Genomic DNA, 22,886 nt, shown 5'->3' on the forward strand with positions numbered 1-22,886 from the left:
GAAGTTGTTTCTTTTGTTTATTTTTAAGCAGCCCTTAGTAATGTAAGAGAATGCAATTACTTTTCTTGAGCTTCCATCTCAAAGATGTCATTTTTTTCTTAATCACTTTTTGTGGACAAAGCTAGTCATACTCTTTAAGCTTACTGTTCAGATTAAACCACGTAACATAGCACTGTGTTACAGTGAGGCTGCAGAAGACCATAGAGAAACTGAATTTTATTTCTTCACAAACAGCTATGTTTATAAAAATATCTGGAATAAGCAGCTGTACAACAGGTTAACTGTCATACTTTAAAGGTCAGATACTTCATAACGCGTCTCCATTTAAGAAATCAACATCTTGAACATTAGAGCCTTCAGCCGACTGATGAAGTCTGGTGAGCATGAGAGTCATCCAAACTAGCAGTAAGTTCTGTGATCAACATCCTCGTTTCAAAAGCTGGTAAACTAGTTTATTGCTTGCAGGGGCCAGTTTCCATAAAAGAAAATGATTCCATTTTGTCAGTGAAAAAATAACCTTGTGCAAGGGATTACTGGGTCTTAAATGAAGACCAAGTTACTTATTCCACTGATTAGATGATCTGCATCAATACAACTGAAAACACCTTTGTGATTAACTTAGTGTTAACTAACATTTTGCTAATCATTGCTAAGTGCTAATGACTAAGGTACCATTAATGTCAGCAACAGGTCATTTGAACAGCCAGCTGTTTGTCAGTCACCATGATACAGCATTGCATTTTAAGCCTCCTTCATATCAAGTGGGTTGTCGATCGACTTAATGTATGACTTCTCTTTTCAAAGATTGAGGGAAGGCTGACCAAGGAAGGAGAAGGAATACCCTGTTGGGGAAGAAAAAACATTTGGTCATTTACTAATCAATGTCAATATTGCAGTAGTCATTTTTCAACCTTGATATATAGCATAAGGAACCTATCTGTAAAAAAGATGTTGAAGGCTGGTGGCTTTTGAAATTAATGGTTCAATGTTTCTGGATTTTGAATAGCAAAGTTAAACCAAAGAAATAGAAGACAAAGATGATAACTAGAAGAAAGACTTTTATTGTTACCAGACCAGAGATTCAGAATGTGTTTTGTTTTTGTTTTTTTAAGAGTTAAACAATTGTGTACCTTGCATCACATTTTATGCAATAATACTCTTTCCAAATTTAAGAAGAGGTGCATTATGAAAATATTAGAGAACAGGGCTCCCCTCATACCCTATAACTTTCTGTATTCTTCCTAGATTAGAGCCTCAAGTCAGATGCTGAACACATACCTTCTTGGCTATGGAGAACAATAGACTATATCACGATGACTTGTCAAAGCTTGCTTTAACTGCACCTGTTTATGCACAAGCTAGGCAGAAAGCTGACTTTTCTGGTGGTAGGAACACAGGCTGCTTCTGGGACTTAAAATTGTACTGACTCTCATACATCAGTATACAGTACTGAAAGTTAACCTCTGTGTATCAGCTCAGATTTTATACTTCTACATTAGTCATTAAAATACTTTCAGAAGCAATCTTCCGCTGCTCTTTATACCACAGACAAGCTTTTCAATGTGGTCATGGTAGTTAGGTAACTGGCTGTAGCTGCATGCTTCAAGAATCTTTCAAATAGCAACATTTTAAGCAGATTAAGCAGATAAGGACATGCCATTTCGCTATGAAATCTAACGTCTGTTTACAGCATGTCTATTTGCAGTCATAGGCAATATTTGAAAGTTAATCCTGTGTTCCTCCTTAAATAGCAGTCCCTATCCAACTTCAGTACTCAGTACATCTGTGAATGTAGTTAAGCTTTTTTCTACTGTGGATCACTGAAATTGTTAGAATAAAATCAACACCAGATATTAGAATAACTGTGCTCTTAAGAAGGTTACTTATTTGGCCTGCACAGCCAAATCACTTACTGCCAGTGACGACGTACTGGTCAGGCGGCTGCCTATATAATTCTCATTAGCCGAACTGGGACTTCTTCCTTCCGTTGCACTATGTGACATTAAAGCCCTTCGAAGAGCTCTCTTTGGTGTTTTTGAGAAGGAAAATGCTCTTGTAACCTGGGGAGTTTGAAAAACACTGTTATACAATGACAAAAAAAACAGGCTGTAATAACTACTACAATAAGCTACCATTCAAGTTTTGAATCTTTGTAGGACAGGCTCTGAGTCAAAAATGTATGGTATCTCTTCCTTAATATGACCATATCAAAAGCAAATAAATCAGAACCGCTTGTAGACTTCTTTTCAGGTCCCCTCTACACCTCCTCTTCTTAGTTCTTTCTGTTTGGAAATGATGAAAGTTTTGAGAAGAAAATTAAGGGAGGAGTCAAAATAAGGTCTAGTCTACTAGGATTCCCCACATCTTGCATTTTGCAAAGTCAGGCCTCCCTCCTGTAAATTGCTCTCAGCTCTGTCTTTAGCAGCTTCCAAGTTATGGTAGCCTCTATAGTTTTTCTAGAGAAACTGTATTATCTTGAACACAAAGACAGCTTAAAGGCTGCTGAGAAGAATTGGAGAACAGATTCCTCCTTGCTTCATCTTCTAATCACCCCCCTTCTCACATTCTGCAAGGCTCACTAGAACCAGGCCCAGACAACATGAGAGCAGACATGCAGCCTTCCTCCTGCCTCCTAGATGGGTCCTCTTAGCAAAACAGGGCACACTTCGGTTAGTCAAGAGCTGCTACACCATACACAAAAGGAAAACATATAGAGGCAGAGATCAGTCTTCAAGACTTACCTTCTCAGTGTATTCTACCAATAGCACACGCACACTCAATACCCACCCTGCTTGTAAAGTTACTCAAATTTGAATTTTAAGGTGTCATTCAATACACTAAAAGTTATAGCTGAAGTCTGTTTTTATATTTAACAAGTTAAAAATACTAAAGTAAGTTGCATAATTCTATAACAGAAATACAAAAATTACATAAGATTTATGACCACAATACTTAAAGTACTCCAAAACTAGGCAGTTCAAAACCCAAATTGCTACTTCCTGTCTTTAAGGAACTTATACTTCATTTTATTTCTTAAAAACTTAAAGCTTTAATTCAGATTAAGTTTTCTTGTGACTGCCGTAAGTACTACAAAGCACCTGAAAACAGGAATACTGGTGCAATTCCCTAAAATTCTACAAAGATAGTGCTTTACAGTAAAACTCATCTTACCTTCTTTGATGTTTTCTTTATTGCTCTAGATGCTCTGCTTAAAGTACTGTCCATATCTTTAGTATTTACTTCAACTGAATCCGGATCAGCAGTATAAATAAGATTTTCCTACAGACAAAAGGTAGTCTTAACAACGGTTGACACATCAGCACTTAAAATAGCATTTTTAGTTCATGAGGTCAGATTAAGGGGTTTTTAATTGCCATATTTCTCTGTACACATATTGCCTCATTCTTCTTAACATACAGTTAAACAGTTACTTGCATTGATGGTGTTCCATGAGATTGACTACTAGTGCAGTCAGCTTACAGAACCACCTCATCTGTTAGTTTCATGTTTGGTTTGATTTGGTTTCAAGTTCAGGGCTGACCAAAGCGAAGGCAGTGGTTTGGAAGCATGCCTGGCAAGTCTCACTAACTACATAACCTTCTGGTTCACTGGCACATAAGACTCTAAGTGAAATCTTGACAGCTCCAGCTGTAAAACATTAAGACTAAGCCTTTCAGCTTAAGCCCAATAGATGTTTCAGAATAGCCTTTGCTTTTTTCCTTCCATGCCTCACTCAAATTTTAGCATTTGCAAATCAATCTGATTGCAAAGTCAGAGTGCAAAGCAATCTCTGAACAGCTACTTACAGGAAAAGTGGAGGGGGGGGGGGGGGGGTTGTATAACATGGGAGTGCAAGGTTGCTGGGGTTTTTTGCCTTTGTTTCTCTGTCTGGGGAAGAGACAGTTCACCCAAAAACGTTTCAAGAACTAAGGACACCAAATAGCAAGTTGTATGGCTAGTCCTAGTGCCTAACAAAGAAGTAGGTAAAGCTTTTACTGCCACCATGTGGCAAGGCTATGTTATCTCATTCTCACACACAGTTCTTAAAAACCAGGGAAGAACAGAAGCATGCTAAACTTAACATTCAATTTTACATTCAAATTAGCAAGAAAGAGGTATTAGATGCTACAAAGCAATAATTACAGAAGTTACAGTAAACGGAATTGAGCATAGTAGGTTGCAATTTGTCAGCATGATTCTGAATGTCCTGTGCAAGGATTAAATGCTTGTTACACAGATTAAATTTCTATCGAAAGACATCTTTCCATCCCTTTGCGTTATGTTTATCAGAATCAAGATGGTGAAAACACATGACTGATACAGATTAAAGTAAATTAGAACTTCTGAATTGGTACTTTTTCCACTCAATACTTGGAAGAAAAAAATCAAAGTCAAGTTTCATATTCCTGTGTCCCTACATGAAGTTCAAAGTAAAGCTAAGATACAGTGAAAGCAAGCTGAAGACAATGTGATTTAGAGCTTCTCCTACTGAAGATCTGCAGTGCAGTTTAAATTATAGATCATTAATCTATGATGGAGGAAGGGTGAGAGTCTTGATTTTAAGTACTTATTAGCTTCTGCAGAGACTAACTTCCAGGCTGCTTCCTCTTCCACATTTTAACTACTCACTTGCAGATATGCTAGCACAAATGTTTTCTGCTCTATTTCACCTAGAACATTAACAAGTTCTCTAGCTTCCTATACTTCAAGCCAAACAGAGCAAAATATTTCCAGTTAACAACATGGCTCCAGAGAACTTACTGCATCTGCTTTACAAATTGTGTTAGCCACCTGCCGACACAACATCTTCAACCAATCTTCTTTAGGAGGTTCTTCAGTTGTCATCTGGAAACTGAGTAGCTTGTTGTTGAGTTCTGTAGGTGGACGCACAACCAGGGCAAAAGCTTTGTGGCAATCTACAAATTAAAGAAAAAACACAAGAAAAAAGTTTCATTTCATATGCCTCGCCGTCCCCGAGGATTATGGGGGTAACCTTCTAAATAGTTAACCCTCCATCTACCTGGAGCTAGATTTAGAGGAAACATTTCTTAGTGCATGGACTTACTTGCACAATAGCTGTTGTATCACTTGCATAAGCACTATGAGTTCTGTCTGCATCCTTCATCAAGGAGGTTGCAGTTTATTCAAATAGTTTGTACGCTGTAGTCTGCAGACTACTCAACCTTTACTGGATACAGCAGTAAATATCAATCTCATTCTTTAACTTGAGAAATGTTGGACAGATCATTCTTTTAGTTGACATAGGGTAAATGTTTTCTTTGTTCTATTTTGTAAGGCAGGAAATAGCAACAAAAGATGTCAGCACTAAATATGACATTCAAGGTTCAGGTTACAGAAGTTTTATTGACAAACACCATTCACTTGATAGCGGAAAATTAATCTTTTGCTGAAACTTTATAGAAGATGCAGCTAAGGCATGATGAACAGTTAAGAAAAAAATATCACCACCAATTCAGAAAAGCAGCACTGGAAAAGCAGTCCTGTAAGTTAGAGTAGCTGACCTCTCCCCAAGATTTGTCTACTAAAGTTCTTTGGAAATACTAAACAATATGCTTAAAAATGACTTCCGCCACTCACGGCGCTAATTATGTTTAATAAGTGCTATACCATAAATTCATAACTGATATACCATAAATTAAGATGACTTTTTAAAGAGAAGTATTTTTAAAGGGAAACCCAAAATTACTTTTTAAAAATGTAGGTAAGCTATACATTTGCTACCTACCTGCTTTGCCATTTCTATTTTTTATTGGGCTCCTACATTAGAGAACATTTAAAGAACATGAACAGATATAACATTCTGCTTTAAAGAACATAAGCAGAACAAGTGTGACGTGCATACTGTCACCCGAAGTGAGATACCAAATCTTTCTAGATAGAGAAACTAGTCTGACTAGACTTCTTTGGAAGAAGTCACTAGCAAGGTTGGAAGAGTTTTGTAGCATCAGTTCAACCGGTCTAGCAATGCATTACTTCAATGAAACCCTTAAGGCCTCGGTACAGAAAAGCAGACACTGAAATTGAGGTCATTTAAATCTTTCTCCTAAATTGCTAAGCATAGCTCCTCCTGAGAATCATTATCATCAGTTACAAAGATTTAGCTTCACAGCAACAGTTCTCATAGCTGGTCAGCCTAACACTTTAGACTAAAGTTTGGGGCTTTTGTTTGATATGTTGTTGTTTGTTTTTTTGTTGTTGTTTGTGGTGTTTTGTTTATTTTTGTAATTTCAGAGCTGTCAAGTATACTTCTTTAATTCATACTGCCATTTGGCTGGCTTATGTTAATGCCATCTAATAGTCCTGTCCAACTCAGCAGCCTGCCTACAGCCTCATACAAGATTCCAGTACAAGGAATTCTGAAGCTCACAGAGCTTTGAACAGCTCATACTAAAATCTCATACCTAACACACCATACAATAAGTATGTCCTAGCATTCTATCCCATGATGGCAAACCTTCATCTTTCACACTTGGAACAAGATTTTTCATTAGCTATCATGGCATTTTAAAACATACAGACCTTCTGTCTCCCTGATGTCTAGGACTTTTTTGATCTGGGAGAGAGGCATCAGAACAACATGCTTGAGAGATGCAGGAGGCCTCGTGTGGCCATGGGGACTCTTGAAACCACCAATAACTTTGTGACGTTTCCTTGCAATCTGCAGTTAAAGAGAAGGCAAGTTAAAGTTAGAAAGCCTACTACCATTGTTTTGTTTGCCTTCTATACTCTTCCCTTCTAGAATATAGGGATGCACAGAAAGCCTTGTTACAGAAAAATATTCTGAAGAGCATTTTGGAGAGCTGCATTACTCTATGACAAAAATCTTTAGTGAATCTTGAGTTAAGAGTTCCTTATCAAGGGTTCGAGTGGCACAGCAATACTTTTTACTTAGCAGCAGTACCCTAACCTCTGAAAAAAATGAGGGACAGCAATTTTGCATTACAAACCTCAGTTCCACCTGGCAGAACAAGCAAGGACACCTGAAAACCTACCTACCATAAGGCAGTCTAGACTTAAACAGAAAAGACATCTATACTAATTATTTAATCTGTGTTATGTTCTGTCTCAGAACTATTACTTGCTGTTGCTCATGCATACAGGCATAGAGAAGGTTTTACATGGGATGTTCATCAGTTTTATTTTACATTATAACATATGTATCTTAGGTGTTTAAGTAGGGTATTGTCAGTAGCTTCTGTTTTACAGAAGTCAAGAGGCTTTAGTGGAACTGTTTGTTTTCCTTTCCTTCCTTAAATCAGCTTCACCACTCTTTCTAAACTTCACTCCCAGGAAGAGCTCATCACTAGTTACAAGCATCACTAGGAGACAAAAGCTTGTACTTAAGTCACTGCTTTTGGATTATTTTAGAGCTGGTCTTCTATGAAGACTAAGAAGAGCACCCACCTGATGTTCTTTGCTGCCACAGACAGTAACAGGGAGTTCCAAAGACTGCCACTTACAACCTCAGTTTCTCCACATAAGTCTCCAAAACAGTTTACTATTCCTTCTGGACCTTCCTAACACACTGTTACTCTAGACACTTGATATGTAGATATTTTCTTTGGTAGCCAAAGCACATACATCCCTGTCTCAGAGGTCCACTATTTACTCACATTAAGTACAATTAAACTTCAACAACAGCCTGCTGAGCCAGGGACTCCAGTGCTTTTTCATCTGTTAGTACCATTCAAAGTGTTATGCAGATAAGCAATTTAATATGTTGAGAATTCTATGTTCTGCTTTAAACAGAAGAAAAGATATAGTTCACTGCTCAGAAGAGAACAGACATTGGCATACAATGCAGAAACGCTACTTTAATCATCTGAGATTCCTGCATATACTAACAAAAAGTTTAGTGACTGACAAGACAATCATCAGTCACTTATGATGCCAATTTTTATAGTGTTAGAGATATTGGTCTTATTTCCATAAAACAGCATTAATTCCCTTGCCAAGGCAAAAATGCCTTCCACTGCTCCTCAGTATCAGCTTTTTGATCTGGCTGCAAGACCGTCCAAAACTGACCAGTTACTTGTGTTGCTTACACAATAGCTACTAGAAAGATAAAATCATGATGTGTTGAGCATCCCTAATTCTGCTTCAAAGTTTGTTTTTTCTTGTTTAAATTTACATCTTGCATCAAGCATTTTATAACTCAATTCATGAGAAGTACTCACACAGTAATCTTACCTCTAAGCAATCATTGAACAGGAAGAGTGTGACCTGTTCTCCCCGGTCACAGAGGTCATCACCAAGAGCAACAGTTTCCAAACGCTGAACTAAGCTTCGGTGAGATGACAGGAGATTGGCCTATGTGGTAGAAGCAAAAAGCTCATTAAGCATTTAATTCGAGGGCTGGATTACTACTTGCTTACAACTGAACACTGGAAATCTACTTAAAACAGCACCATAGCATTTTAACTACGCATACTTTTGCGGATGGAGCAATACAAGCGAGCAGTCATTTTTATAGGTCTGCAGCTTCAGAGAAGTTACTTACTGGACATCCGTCAACTTCATAGACAACATCAAAGAACTGCCTTTGTGCCTCCGTTTTTCTCTTGTCTTCATTAATATGTCTGAGGGAAGCACATTATATTTATCTTCAGTATCAAGCAACTATAAGTGATTGCACTGCATTTAAGTCTCACAAAAATAATGAAGCTGAACATTCAGAGTTTGCACAGCATTAGAAAAAAACAAAAAGCAAGTACATTCGCTCATTAAGCACCATATGCTAAGTATAAGAAACTTCAGAACTAGAATATTCTTGTCATGTCATCACTAGCAGGCATACCATTACATAGTACAACATTTCCCTCCTCACCCAAGAGATTTTGAGCTAGACCCCAATCCAATGCAGTTTTCTCATAGCACATTTTACAGTTCTCACCCCCTAGGTCAAGCATGCACTTCACCAGGAAGCAAATGCAAGAGGAGTAAGATTACAAACTGTTGTTAAAATAAGAAACTTTTGCTCAACTAATACAGGAGGCTTCATTGCTGGAAACATATGCTACATTTCAAAAGAGCTGAGCCTTATAATCTGAACAGCTTCAGCTTTAAGCTAATTAACTTGTGAAATGGTGCCAAGAATAGCTAATATGAGACCACAAGACGAACTAATCTTCCACCAATAACATGTCCTTTCAGTAGAGACACGCATATATGTAAGATTGAAAGATAAATGCATCTCTTCCACTCTGTAGGGGACAGAAATAAGAATTGGAACAGAACAGAGAAGTCAGATCATTCAGATTCATGCAGGGGCAGGGAGTCAGCAGCCCCTTGGATAGGAACACTGTTACAACACCACAGATTCCTTCAAGGGCTCTGGTACAGAAAGACAGCAGAATGGAGGCCAATCTGTAAAACCACACATTTTTGAAGCCTTAGATATTTTATTTCCCCTCCACCCATTCTTCAGGTGGGGAATCCTTTGGCAATCATGGCACTCACCACCCTCTGAAGAATACATAGGATTAGGTATGCTTGCCTGGAGACTAAGTATACAGTAGCAACATATACTGTTACAGCATTTTTGAAGGAAGAAATAGAACTAAACATCTAACAGTGTCATAGAACAAGTAGCACTTACGTCATCACTTCCTTTAGTGATTCAATAGCTCTTTCTAGAATGATTTTATCTGGATTCTCTTCTGCTGTGTGCTTCTTCAGATCTACAATTAAAAATATTACAATTTTTAGACCCTTAGAGACCTAATGATCTTAAGAATCTGTCTTCCTAACTCTTGGTTTCCCAGTTTGCTTGTAAGGTAAAACAATTTTGTATCTATTTCATCCTCAAGAACTACCACTACAGCCCACTAAAAGTCACCTTAGAGCCTTCAAATGTATTCACACACCGATGTTCAGCTTACACACACTGGTGTTTAAAGTGACAAAGCAGTTTCTGGTTGCAGCTTCTAAATACTAGTTTAACTGGATGTTATGCTTATGTTACTACTGTTATTAGCCAATTTAAGAGGGCTGCTTTGCTGACTGCCATTAAGGCATGACCAACTCTCTGAAATGGGTGTGTTTCATGTGAGAAGCCGCTCCTAATCATGCCAAAAGCAGCCACTGTCTTGGTTTTACACCTTCATCAACAAATTAATAAGGAAAACCAATAACACTAGTTACCGTTTAGTAGTAGAGCAACACTAGGCAACCTCTGAACAGGACGGATAAGGAGTTCAGCCAGGCTTTGGCGGCCACATTCTGGTTTAGCCTGGTTTATCTGGTGGAAAAGGGGAAAAAGGAAGTAGGAAGTGATTCTCATTTTTCTAATTAAACAGGAGAAAAAGTTGTCTTCCCTAAAACTAGTATTGCAGTAGAAGCTTTCCAGAATCATTTATTGCAGATTCTCAATCATTAAGAGACATGTTAAGACATTCAGACAATCTACCTTGTGTTTACCACTTGATCTACATGCTCAGAATGATTAAACTTCCCATATCATCAACCTCTAAGTCCTTGTTTTGGATGCTAAGACTAAGATGTGGTGAGACAGGATATCTGGTTGTGTTCTTATGCCTTTTCTCCATCTTTTAAATATCAGTACGTAGATAGAACTCCTGGCACCTCCAAAAACAAGAACTGGAATCTGTTAGTTTGATTATTCCTCCTTTGAGAGATGCTTTTTGGATACAAAAGAGGAGGAATTATAGTTAACTACTAGGGCAGAGTAGCTTTAAGTATTTATCTGGAATTTCCAGAGTGTAAAGACTCCTCTTCAGACAACTCTTTCTTTGAAGACAGTCTCTCCCTTAGATCTCCACAGTTATGCTCTCATTCGCTAGTCACAAGAACATTGAGATATCTTACCTCCCCGGAACTTTAACAGCTGCCAAAAGGGAGTTAAAAACTATTTCAGAAATACAAGTCTTAAGCACAGGGAGGGGGACCAATAAAGAATGAGAAGGCATGTATTTGCGAGACTACGATCAGAATGCACTCTTTCAGCAATGGATGCATATAACCAAACTAGCTTGGAAGCTGTAACAAAAGAGGAACTTGTATCTCTTTTGTAAGAGTCTTATGAGGAGCTTAAGGGATTGAAGTTCAAATCCTTCCTATTTCTGTCTCACCAAGAGATGTTCAACATTCCTCCAAGCTTCCACAATCTCACATTCTTTCATCAAGTGCATTAAATAATACGCTTGGTGATAACCTCCAAGTTCCACCCAAAGACTTATTTCTGTAGACACTCACCTTCAGGAAGGCATGAAACCTTGGCTTCTGTTTTTCGCATCTAGTAATAGTCTCCTTGCTCATTTCAAAGAAATTCACAAATGGAGGGTACGTTTTCACCAAGTCTTTTGACTAAAAAATAAAAAAAGTTATAGCTCTGCTTTACATCTTATGTAGCATTGTACATATGTCTGTATGCCCTGAGCCATAGGAAGCTGCTCAAAGGCAAATTTTAATAAAGAACATAAAGTGTTTCAAACTCAACTTGTTATATGAACATGAATAAACACTTTTGAATCTTGAACATCTGGCATGCAATGCTGCTGATGAAATAGACCAATCTCAGAAACAAGCACAAATGTGACAGTCTTAGAACCTGCTGAACAGCTCTCAAAGTAGAAGGCAGGTTCTCATCCAGCAAGATGCTTTTAGTGCAAGTTTTGGAAAATTTCAGACTGGTGTTTTCTCCAGTGCATGCAATCGCCTTTTAAAAAAACCACAAGAAGCAATACCTCAGACAGAAAAATGTTTGAATGCCAAATACTATTTGCCTCAGCATGATCAAATCAGCAGAAGCACGGGATACGTAGCAGACTTATGTTAAAATGCACTGCAGTCCCAGACCTAGTCTTCCTGTTCTGCACATTATGTACTTGTGAAAACATGGAGTCCTTATTCACACATTTCAACTCTCTAAGAACACAGGAAGTTCCTGCAAAAAAGTTCCTGTTTTTCAAGTTCCTCACTATTGAAAGGAGGCAGAAGATCACTGAGAGTACAGTAAGTCCCTTTTAACATTTGATTAGAAAGTATGTCTATAGTGTTGTGAATTAAAAGTTTTCAGGCCACACTTACTGCAGTTCTACTCCCTCATGCATACACTCAGATTTATTAGTTGAGTTAGATGATGCATAAGTAATCCATGTCAAGACCAACTCAACTAAGAAGTCTAGATAGAAAATACAATGATACAAGTTAGCATTCTTCCTCACTTTAATGCTTTGCTTGTGTGCTTGCTAGCTCCTACAAATGAATTATTTATAAGGTAAAATAACAGCTCAGTTCTAATGCACAAAAAAGAAAGACTTACATATTTAAGAAAGATATCACCAATACTTTTGTTTTCAGTCCAATTTATCATAAGATCTTCCAGGTCTTCCTACATTACATGCAAAGATTGGGAGAAAAAAAATAAGTGTGAGCTGCATAAAGCTGTAGATGGGACCAGTGTTCTGTCAGTTAGCAAAGAAACTGAGACGGTAGAACAGGCAATCCTAAGAGCTGTACAACTCCACATTAACACTCTTAAGTCTATTAAGAAATGATAGCAAAATACCTCTGGCTTACCAAATAGTTTTGAATCCATGCACTCAAACTACCAGCATCAGCACTAGCCAACTCTGCAACAACAGATCTGCATCCACCACCCTACTGAGCATACCCCAAATGATTATTAAAGTGTACACAGTTAAACCAACTGTCACTAAGTGACAAGTTAATACAGTCCATAACAGAAGATAGGATTCAAACAGAACATGCATAGGTGTTGCATAGGTGCACTCACTCAATGCACCAGGGGTCAAGAAAAGTGAGAGCAAGCTGTTAAGCCTGTATTGACTTGATAAGGATCAAGCTTATTTACTGTCAACTAATTATGTGGATAGGAGGGCACAGCTGAAGTTGAGGATTCCCTTTAAGTTGAAAGGTTTCACCATTAGCATTCTTAGCATGTTTCTTCCACTTCTCTCATCTTTATTACACAAACAATGAAAGAAAACAGAGTCACACTAAACATAAGTGACTGTGCAACAGGTGAATCCTATCTGCCACCTGGACATGCATACTACTTTTCTCTCCTAATCACAGGAGGTCTACATCAGCATCTGTCAGTGATTAACTAGATGGGATCCCAACAACTAAAAGATATGCTGAACATTCATCTATTTTTAAAGCCTGTGAAACACAAACAGACCAACTATTATTTGGAGGAAATTTTATTACTATATTTGATGAAGTCTTGCATTGTAGTCTGCTGTGAGACTCAAACCAAAATACAGCAAACAAAGCATCAATAAAAGTTTGATAACTTTAGCTATTCTTCCAAGAGTCCTTGCTTACCACATCAATAGAAATATGCATGTTGTAAGCACTTGTGAGAGCTAAACTATTATTTGGCACCTCTGGCCCTTTTGACCAATTTTGTATCAGTTACAGAAGACCCCTTACTTGAAGGGAGATTAACATGGGAAAAGAACAAGCCAGCTCACAAATGGCAGTATTAGTTACATGTACAACACTTACACTTCAGGTACTTGTGAATAAGTGTAAATCCAGAACATACTTTAAATTTTAACTTAACTCCATAGGTTAAACAGTAAATTTAATTCACCAAGAAGAATCTGTATCCATCCAGCAGACATCATGTTACACATGCAGGAAGTATTTAAAGCCTGCATCATAGTTTCCCCTGTGGGGCAAAGTTACAGCTTACCTTGATTTTAGTGTGTACATCAAGAATATCTGGAATGCTGCCAAATATAGTCTTAATCTCTTCCTGTGCAAGTATTGGTCCTCCAAGTTGTCCTTCCTTTTCCAATGGAACTTGAAATAACTGATGAATTGGACAAGAAAAAGAAGTCTTCACCCTCCACAAGTTGTGATAGTGATGAAAGCAATGGTGTCTTGTTTCTAGATCATATTTTTCTACAGTCACAATCTTGAGACATTTTGTTGCTACTTGGCAAGAGTGTGTTACGGAAGAGTGGTTTTAAGATATTAACACTCAGTTCAGTAACATTTTTATCTACTTTTCTACTCACACACACTTTGGCTTGTTCTTTAGGTAGATAATAAGCCGCAACAAAGTGAAAAATTTCCAGGAAGAGCTTTACTTCTAAGAAGTTGTTTAATACACTGCTCTTCTTGGAATAATAAGTTTGTGGAGTTTTTTTTTCCTCCATCTCTCTATGCACAAATATCTTAGAAATCTAAGTCATGAAGATCCTATTTTCTCAAAGCTTTGGGTTTTCATACCAACTGCAAACCCACTGCAGATCCCAGATTAGAAGTTATAATTTCCAGCCTTTATGATTAACAATTTTATATGCCAGTAAAATGACATGAGAATGTATACATCATCTTTCACCAACCTTTCATGCCCCAAGTATTTAAAAAGCTGAAGATCACAGGTTGAAAACATTATCTAAATACTAGGTGTCGTACTACAATTGAACTGTACTTGCTTTAATGCCAGCTTACCTGAATAATTGTTGTAAGAATATCAACGTAGTTACTTTCTGTCTGATATAACTCCTTTGCAACTTGCCATCTTGCAGACTGCTTCAGTGGAAGAGGAGTTGAGTTTTTCGAAGGCCTTGCACAGGATTTTGGTGTTTCTAATTTTGGAGAAATTTCCAAAAGAAAATAGTTATATTACAATTCAAAGCTCCTGAAAAATTCACCCTCCAAGATAAAAACCTTTGGAATTCAAGAGAAGGCTTTTTTTTTTAAAAAAAAAAAAAAAAAAAAAAAAAGCTTTTCATTAATTATCAGGGCTCCTTCTATGAAATGACTATTACCACCTTATTATAGAACAACAGTAACACATCATTTCTCAAAACTGCTTCTAAGCTATTAGGCCGCTAGTAAACCATTAAAGGGAAGGTCAGCAGCTTAACTCTTATGTTTAGTAGAAAAAGGTGTTAGGTGCTGAACGTTATTTATATGTATACGAGGCACATTATTTTTCTAAGTTCTCTTTGCCATGTAAGCAAATCTTTCAGCTGCCTCATCTTACATTAGCTATGTAACCCAAAAAACATTTGAGATAAGTCTTGACATACGAAATTTACAATATTTCATTATAGGTAGATGGCTGGTGCTGGAGTAACAAGGAAGAAAAGAGGGTTATTGTTCTTAAAGCTAAAGCTGAGGGGGACCTAGAACAGACCAATAATTTAAGTAGCACTTCCTGAAACTGTTTGCTGATGTTACATAGAAGAAGCTTCCATACCAGGTGTTACAAGAGTTACAGCACAATCTAAGAAAGCTAATTTTAGGATCAGCTGAAGCTTTCCTGTATTCCTTCCGAATTATCACTTACAGGCTGTGCCTCTGAGATTACTTTGACTTAAAAGTCACAGAATGGTTTGGGTTGGAAAGGACCTTAAAGTTCATCTAACTCCAGTCCCCACCATTGGCTGGGACACATCCCACCAGACCAGGTTGCCCAAAGCCCCATCCACCCTGACCTTGAACACTTCCAGGGCAGGACAACCACAACTTCTCTGGGCAACCTGTTCCAGTATCTCATCATCCTCATATTGAAGAATTTCTCCTCAACACCTAATCTAAATCTACTCTTAGTTTAAGACCATTACCCATTGTATACAAGTATTATACATTACATATATATATATAGTACTCATACAGTCTAAGAATTGTATGCAAGCTTTTGCTTTAAAAGAGCAGCATAACTCTAAATACCTCCCTCTGTATATGCTGCTGAATATGCTTACTGAGATGACAAGAGGCAACACAGCCTCTGTCTGAACTCTTCAATTCTGCATCCTACACACTTCAAAGGAAACCTGGAATTACTCAGGAAACCTGTAGCAAAACCTGTAAGGCTTCCCCATCACTGTCATTATCCCTCATATACAGAGAGCTCTTAAACATTGCAGTGTGACTGAGTGAAGATTTTCACTCTACCTCCATTGGTAGTGCTTGACTCTGGAGTGTTAGAGATATCCAACAAGGACCCAATAGAAAGGGAATGTTCAGCTGATGGGCGTTTGCGAGGAGGGAACGGTGACATGTCTGTTTCCCTAGTCAGTTGTGCAAGAGTCTCTTTCAAACGACGCCTTTTACGGTTGCTGTTTGGAGTATTCAGAGAAAGCTGTGACACAGACTTTTTGAGGCCAGGACTCTCCGACTGTAATAAGAAAGTTCAGTTAAGCATTTTTACTTGCTGTTTCCAGATCAGCTCAGTGCAAAGGTAAGTCAGAAACGAACACACAAAATGTTTCTCAGAGAAACCAGACAAAGCCCTATTTTTATTTCTAAAAATAGGAAACCATACTATTTTTTTTGTTTGGACTAAAAATACTTTTAACCTTCAGGAAACAAGAAAAGGCTTTTCCAAATTAATATTTTAGACATTAGATTTATAATGGATACTCTTGAATTTAAACGGTACTTTAAAAAAATTGAATTTGAATTGAATTTGATCTCTGGCCCCACACATACTATTATACATGCTAATTTTACCCTGAAATACAAGCTGTTTCTTATGTGAAAGAGTTCAACATACCTTTTCAAATAAATACATGGACTCGCCAGCTCTGGCATCCATTTGAATACTTCCCCAGAACCACTGAAGGAAAAAGAAACATTAAAATTACATAACTAAAAGTACTCAAAATAATATATATAGCATTAACACAATTCGCATACTAAATGCAAACGTGGGGCTTAATTTAAAAAAAAAAAAAAGCAACTCACACATGGGGTAGTATAAACAAAACATTATTCCAAGGACTTTTAAGCACTAACCTCTTGCTTTACAACATAAAGCTTTTTTAAAGGTTCAAATGGAAGATCTTTTATTGTACTTTCTTCAACCACTAAGTGCGTACACCTTTCATCACCAACTGGTAAATAATGTCCTCCTAGGTAAAAAAAAAAAAATAAAAATAGAAAGAGGTAAACCAGCAAGACAGAAGAATATTGTTAAAAATTAGTTCACTAGATAGTTTTATAACACTTAGCTTTTATGACAGAAAAGACAAGCAGAAAGGAACTTATATAACACCCCATATATAACCAGTGGACAGCTTTTAAGAAATAAGATACAGCATACAGTAGCAAAGTACACATTGGAAGAGTCAAGAAAACCTACAGTTCAGACGACATTAAAGCATGTCTAGCAATAAATACAATATTCTTCTGAAAAATTTGCCTTGTTTCATTGAAGAACAAGGCAGGAATACTCTCTACATCCACAAGCTAGAACCTGCACATACCACAATTTTATAAATAGCTATAGGTAAAAAGGCCAGGGAGTGAGAAAACAGGCAAAATTAGCCAGCTTTCATCTGTTTTGAGGATGACTTGCTGTTACAAGCTTGCTCCATTCCCATTTCTCTAGCATGCATACTCTAGCAATAGAGGACTGGAGACAGTTACCTGTTACATCATGACTGTCTATGCATTTCTTAACATCATACTACACAAACAGTAAAATCAAACACCTCCAATCAAGAGTTTTACCAGCAACGCCTCATATCAAAATTGCAAGCTTTCTATGACACCTTCAGGCATCCTATAATTTTGTTTTAAACTGCCTAATTTCAATCAGCCTAGGAAGTTTCAACAAGCGTTCAACAGCTATGACATCCAACATTCAACACTTATGACATGCAAAAAATGAATTCCCAGCTTTCCAAATTGAAGATTCTTCAATAATGCTTTAGGATTCATGGTCCAGCATTTCAGTTTCAGTGAAATATTAGTACCAATATAATATTTATCAGCTATAATCCCCATTCTTTTCACAGGTCAGCATTAATAAACAATAACCTTGCATTTCTGTCATTTCTTCCATGTTAGCTTTCTCTTCATCAGAGAATCCAAGGAAACTTAACATGCAATCCTGGAAAGGAGGAACCTTGAACCGATTCCTAAAGTCATCATCAACTGCACAGAAATCACTGGAGAGAAGAGATTTTAAAAAAAGGTCAGTGGTACGTCACTATTTAAACATAAGTTCAAAACACTACAAATGAAAAGGCTGTAAGTTCAGGATTGGAGGAAAGTAAGCACTTACATTTCATTCCTTTTCTCCCAAGCCTTATAAATCCACTCAGCTTTCATGATAGGAGTACCAAGGCTTACAGCAATCTACAAAATAAGAAGAGCATCAATTGTAACAAGCAAGTTTTCCACTTAAGTCTTTTGATGTCAAGAAAAAAATTAACATAGTTTTTATTTTTCAAGATACACATTGCCTAAAACCAAGCATTCCTTCAAGAATCATTTCTTACTGCAGAACCTAAGAGTTAAAATGTATCAACTCTTCAGTGTCTAGGAGGTAGGACCAACAGCTATTTTGACATTTACTCAGAATTGCACTAATTTGTTACATAAAAACAAATTCCAGTGGAATATGCAATCTTTTTCTGCTTCCTATAAATTGTACAAAGATTAAAGTCCCAGCCTGCTTTTACAAAGAGGAAGTGACTATTCTAAAGGTAGCTTCCACGATTACTTGAGAGATACTAAGTTTTTCAACTTTTTCCCCGGTGAGCTGGCAAAAAAGGTGATTTTGGGATTTAGGGAATTAAAATTATTTATATGTTTAAGAGACAAAAAGTCAAAGCTCAACACCAGATGGAGATAAACTTGCAATGACAAGTCATTGCTGGTGGTACAGGAAAAAAGCCAGTGACTTACAAGCTGAAAAATAATACAAGGACTCAGTTTACAAGATGTAAATTCTGAAAGTTTCCATGAAGTACAAATTGAAGCTTACATACTCTGAATTTGTCCCCATGTGTTGAGTTAGCCACCAGATGCGTAACTTTTGAGCTGAAGTCTCTTCGAATAATTCCACCCATATGATGAACTAAGGTCACTAGCTTAACCTGCAAAATAAAGACAAAAGTTTAAAGTATATATTTTGAAATAGTGTGGAGCAAGAGAGGTACAAGAATAGTTCAAGTACAGTTTACAAAACAAGTGATAAGAGGTTGTATTAAACAGCTGATACAACAGAAGAATTATTAGCTTGCCCTCCCCCCCTTTTTTTAAATAAACATTTTGTGCACCTTGAGAAAGGCTGCCCAAGATACTGGTACTCTCATGACTAACGTCATACACAGTGCCTTCACCATTTCACACGGAATAAATTTGAGGTGCATTATCCTCACTGATTTGGCAATTCAGCCTGAAGGGACAGTTGCCAGAACTTATATAGGAGACTGCAAGCTGTTTGAATCCTGTCCAGTTTGAATCCTGACAATCAAATATAACCCTAACACTGGGTAAAGGCTTCATATATTTTTATTTCGTCCTAACAAAGATGTAGTGCCATCTTATTGATTGTCCCAGACATCCAATAGGAAAATTGGGTGCCAATTGCATCACCAAAACAGAAAAGTGCTAGGGTGTAAGACCACTTAATACCCGCGTATGTCAAAGCTAAAGTCCTGATAACATGATAGAAGCAAGTGCCCCAAATAAAACTGCAAAGCTTTACTTCATCACACAACTTCCTGTATAAAAAAATAAAAGAACATCACTGGGCAAACGTGATCTTATTGAAAAGCCTAAATGTACAAATATTAAAGCACTATTGAATTGTAGTTTAATGCCACTCAAATAAAAAGTGGGCAAAGGAACAGTTTTCTTTTCTTTGAGCAACAGTTTTGTTTCTCTTGGGCAAAGAAACAGTTTTGTTACCATCCTCAAACATCACTGCCTTAGTACATGCAAGAAAACAAAAGAACAAACAGAGCAAGTCATTTCTGTTATACCAGGTCTACACTTGGTTAAGTCTTACGAGTGACAGAAGAGAAGAATATTTTGAAAAATATGCTTAGCATCGCTTTACTCATCCAAGGGGGGGGAAGTGAAAAAAAGGAGAGTCTTACTAATTCATCTTTCTTTCTGAATCCCGTAAAGCAGAGTACCAAGTTCAACATACTTGCACAGTACAGCGGACGACATGAGAAAGGTAAAGGCTGGAAAACAAAAAGGTAGTTGGCTTATTAGTCAAAATAATGTTAAGATACTTCTATTAAATATTGAATACAGTATTATTCCCAGTATTAAAATATATTAAACAGTCCAAGCCTGTGTTTTCAATTATGCCTCAGCTTCAGACCCACCCGTGTTCTGATAAAGTAACTAAGTCCCAAAGGCAATGCTCTGTGAGTATTCTTCCCAACCCACTCCCCTCTACATGAGGCCTTTTGGATATATAAAGTGTCTTTTAGTGCATCATTTGTACGCTGCCTTTCCTAATGGCACAAACTCCCCCAACTACTGCAGTAGCTGTGATCTTACCTGTGGCTCTCTCATCACACGCAGTTACTGTTCTAACAGCACTAAAACTTGCTTTTCCTCAAACTTATCTCACTGACAGTATTTGTGATTGACAAAGCAAAGGAGATTTTGTTTTGAACACACCAGGCAGAACTCACTGCATGAGAGAACTACTCAGCTGCACATACCTCTCCTTTCCGTGCACAATGCAGTACCAGTGGCGGGCCAACGACACGACAATCTGCCTTGCAGAGACTGTTAAAGATGGAATCTTGAAAGTCTGTTACAACAAAGACTGTCTCAAATTCTGGGGAATCAGAATCTCCAAGCTCTTCTATTGTATCCGTCTTTATGTAGGGCACTTTAATTTCCTGGGGAGGAGGGGGAAGAGAAGCATTATTCAAACTCCAACTTTTTTTTTTTGGACCATTAGGAGAACGATCAACATACATATTCCCCGAAGGATTTGTGAAAGCTGGATGAGATATTATTCTCTAGCATAAGAATAGCTATGAACTGCACCTAAAAATTTCTTGAAGTAATTCCTACTTCTGAAGAATAAGAATTCAAATTATTAGAAGTAGTTTACACTGACAACATAGAATCAGCAAATAATTACAGATGATAAAAAAAAAACTAAGCACACAAGAGAAATGAAATCTCTCCTTTCAGACTGTCAGAACACCTTAAGGTACTCCTAGATGCTACTAAAAAGTAACACCCAGCTTGCAACAGCAAGCCTCATGCTGCATATCATCTAAAGAACAGAAGTCAATTTAGTTCAACAACTGATATTTCTAAAGGCTTAAAAATTTGGTCTGTCCCAATTTCAGTCACTAGTTCCAAATTGTATTTTTTAGGTGTTTCACATGAAAAAGGGAACCCATTCTTCCACATAAGTTTAAATGCAGCTTTCAATTGAAAGAGGTCAGCTAACCAATTAAAGTCAGTTCATAGCAAACCTTATGCGTTGACTGAATAAGCATGCAGTTGATATCTCCACTAGTATTTCTATTCCCTTGTTAGAGAACACAGCTAATTAAGAGCTGCAGATATTACTTCCTTATATGAGAAATTGAAAGAAGCTCAAGAAAATTGAGAAAATGAAAAGATTTAAGTGACACCCTCAGCAGAATTAGCATATCTTGTGACCACTACCCCAGTTAATATCAAAAGTATCCGCATGTTTCAGTCCCAGTGAAGTGCAACATGCTGCATGCAATCACAGGTGCTTAATTGCATGACATACCATATGAATAATACTTTTTATTAGTTTTTCTTCTGATTTACCAGGGCTAGTTTCCTTTATCTTTATAACTGGCACTTCCATTATCTTAATGGTCTGTGGAAGAGGAGAACTTCAGTACAGAACCAAATCGGTTATCAGAAGTCCAACACCATAGCACCTCATTCCAGCTACTCTGTCCCCTTAGACACACATACCTCCAAGGCTTTCAGAAGCTCCTCATGTTTCCCTGCTTCTTGAACCAAAACCACTCTTGTTTCTATTTGAGGCATTTCTTCTGTTTATAGAGAAACAAAGACAATAACCATATTTCAGTAGAAAATTCCATGTTAGTTCTAAATTGAGCAATGTCTAGAACAGGCAGACTGTATCCTTCTCAAGATACCTCATTTACCAGGGTCAACCCTGAAAATAAGCGTTGCTTCAAGAAGCCTGCCCTTACATTAAGGCACATCTCACTGGACATACAGCCTAAGTTTTCTAGTATATGGTAAAACAAGATGCTGCAATTCGTGGACGCTTACCTGACAGTCAAAACAAAATTATTAAATTAATACTTGCAACAGAATTGGATACCAAGACTTGCTGAAAAATATTCAGTTGGTATCTCTGATAGCTTCTGTGCCCTAATAATGGCTCAGTTGCACAAGGGAATGTCAGAAATTAAATTAGATATCCTGTTCTTCTCCAAGCATAAGTTTTCAAAATACAAGAAGGGTCAAGTTCTGCGTCCAACAGTCATTGGCTCCAAAAAACTGCTACAGGATTTTGACTACTGCCATTTTTTTATATTTTTTTTTTTTGCTATTGCAGACAAACAAATATTTGTTGTTGCCTTTCTTTAATCTTAAGATTAGTTAAGAAATCAAATACATGTCAAGCTCAAGACTATTCATCTTTTTAAGGGTTACCTGTAATCCTACACAACAGAGCAACTGTAGTTTCCAAACACTTATCAGAACATCACTTAAAGTGATCTACTCCACAGAAGAGGCATCAAATGGGACTGACAGCTTTCTATATATTTGTCAGAAGACACATTAGATTTCACAGCTGTAACCCAAAATTTTGATATCAAGATGAGTTTCAAATGCAGACAGTTCCTTTGCTGGTGGAAAGATACCAAACCAACACCCATTTGGCTACGCTAGTTTTCCAAACCTTCTTAAAATACACTTTTCACATCACCTTCAACATCCAAAACAGATCCAGGAAATTCATTCTCTTTGGAGGTTTCTATAATTCTTGAATCAAGAACAGAAGAATCAGCCAAGAGGCTCCTCCCGGTTTCAGACATCAGCGTACTGTTGTCAGCCATGATTATATCCCGTTTCTTTCTACAACAGCTAGAAGACAGATGCACTAGTTTAAGTTACAGTTG

At 37.3% G+C, this 22,886-nt stretch overlaps 1 protein-coding gene across 4 annotated transcripts; it reads right to left on the reverse strand.

The window, feature by feature from the left end:
* Positions 1-752: 752 nt before the first annotated feature.
* On the reverse strand, positions 753-22,823 carry ECT2 (epithelial cell transforming 2; the record flags this gene model as incomplete). Of its 4 annotated transcripts, XM_084291739.1 has the most annotated exons (24): positions 753-842; positions 1,914-2,060; positions 3,172-3,279; positions 4,762-4,916; positions 6,541-6,679; positions 8,212-8,331; positions 8,522-8,600; positions 9,620-9,701; positions 10,165-10,261; positions 11,236-11,346; positions 12,305-12,373; positions 13,706-13,825; positions 14,473-14,609; positions 15,925-16,147; positions 16,526-16,588; positions 16,768-16,883; positions 17,794-17,924; positions 18,041-18,114; positions 18,750-18,857; positions 19,866-19,955; positions 20,448-20,630; positions 21,509-21,601; positions 21,703-21,782; positions 22,694-22,823. In XM_084291739.1, the coding sequence occupies 24 exons, from the start codon at positions 22,821-22,823 to the stop codon at positions 753-755; spliced, it is 2,745 nt and encodes a 914-aa protein (XP_084147865.1). The 4 variants fall into 4 exon arrangements, with proteins under 4 accessions (XP_084147865.1, XP_084147867.1, XP_084147868.1 ...); XM_084291741.1 differs by lacking the exon at positions 21,509-21,601 and having other exon boundaries at positions 21,703-21,779; XM_084291742.1 differs by lacking the exon at positions 21,509-21,601 and having other exon boundaries at positions 16,012-16,147.
* Positions 22,824-22,886: the final 63 nt, after the last annotated feature.

The sequence above is a fragment of the Netta rufina genome (assembly GCF_964035555.1).
Source record: "Netta rufina genome assembly, chromosome: 9".
Classification (NCBI taxonomy): Eukaryota; Metazoa; Chordata; class Aves; order Anseriformes; family Anatidae; genus Netta; species Netta rufina.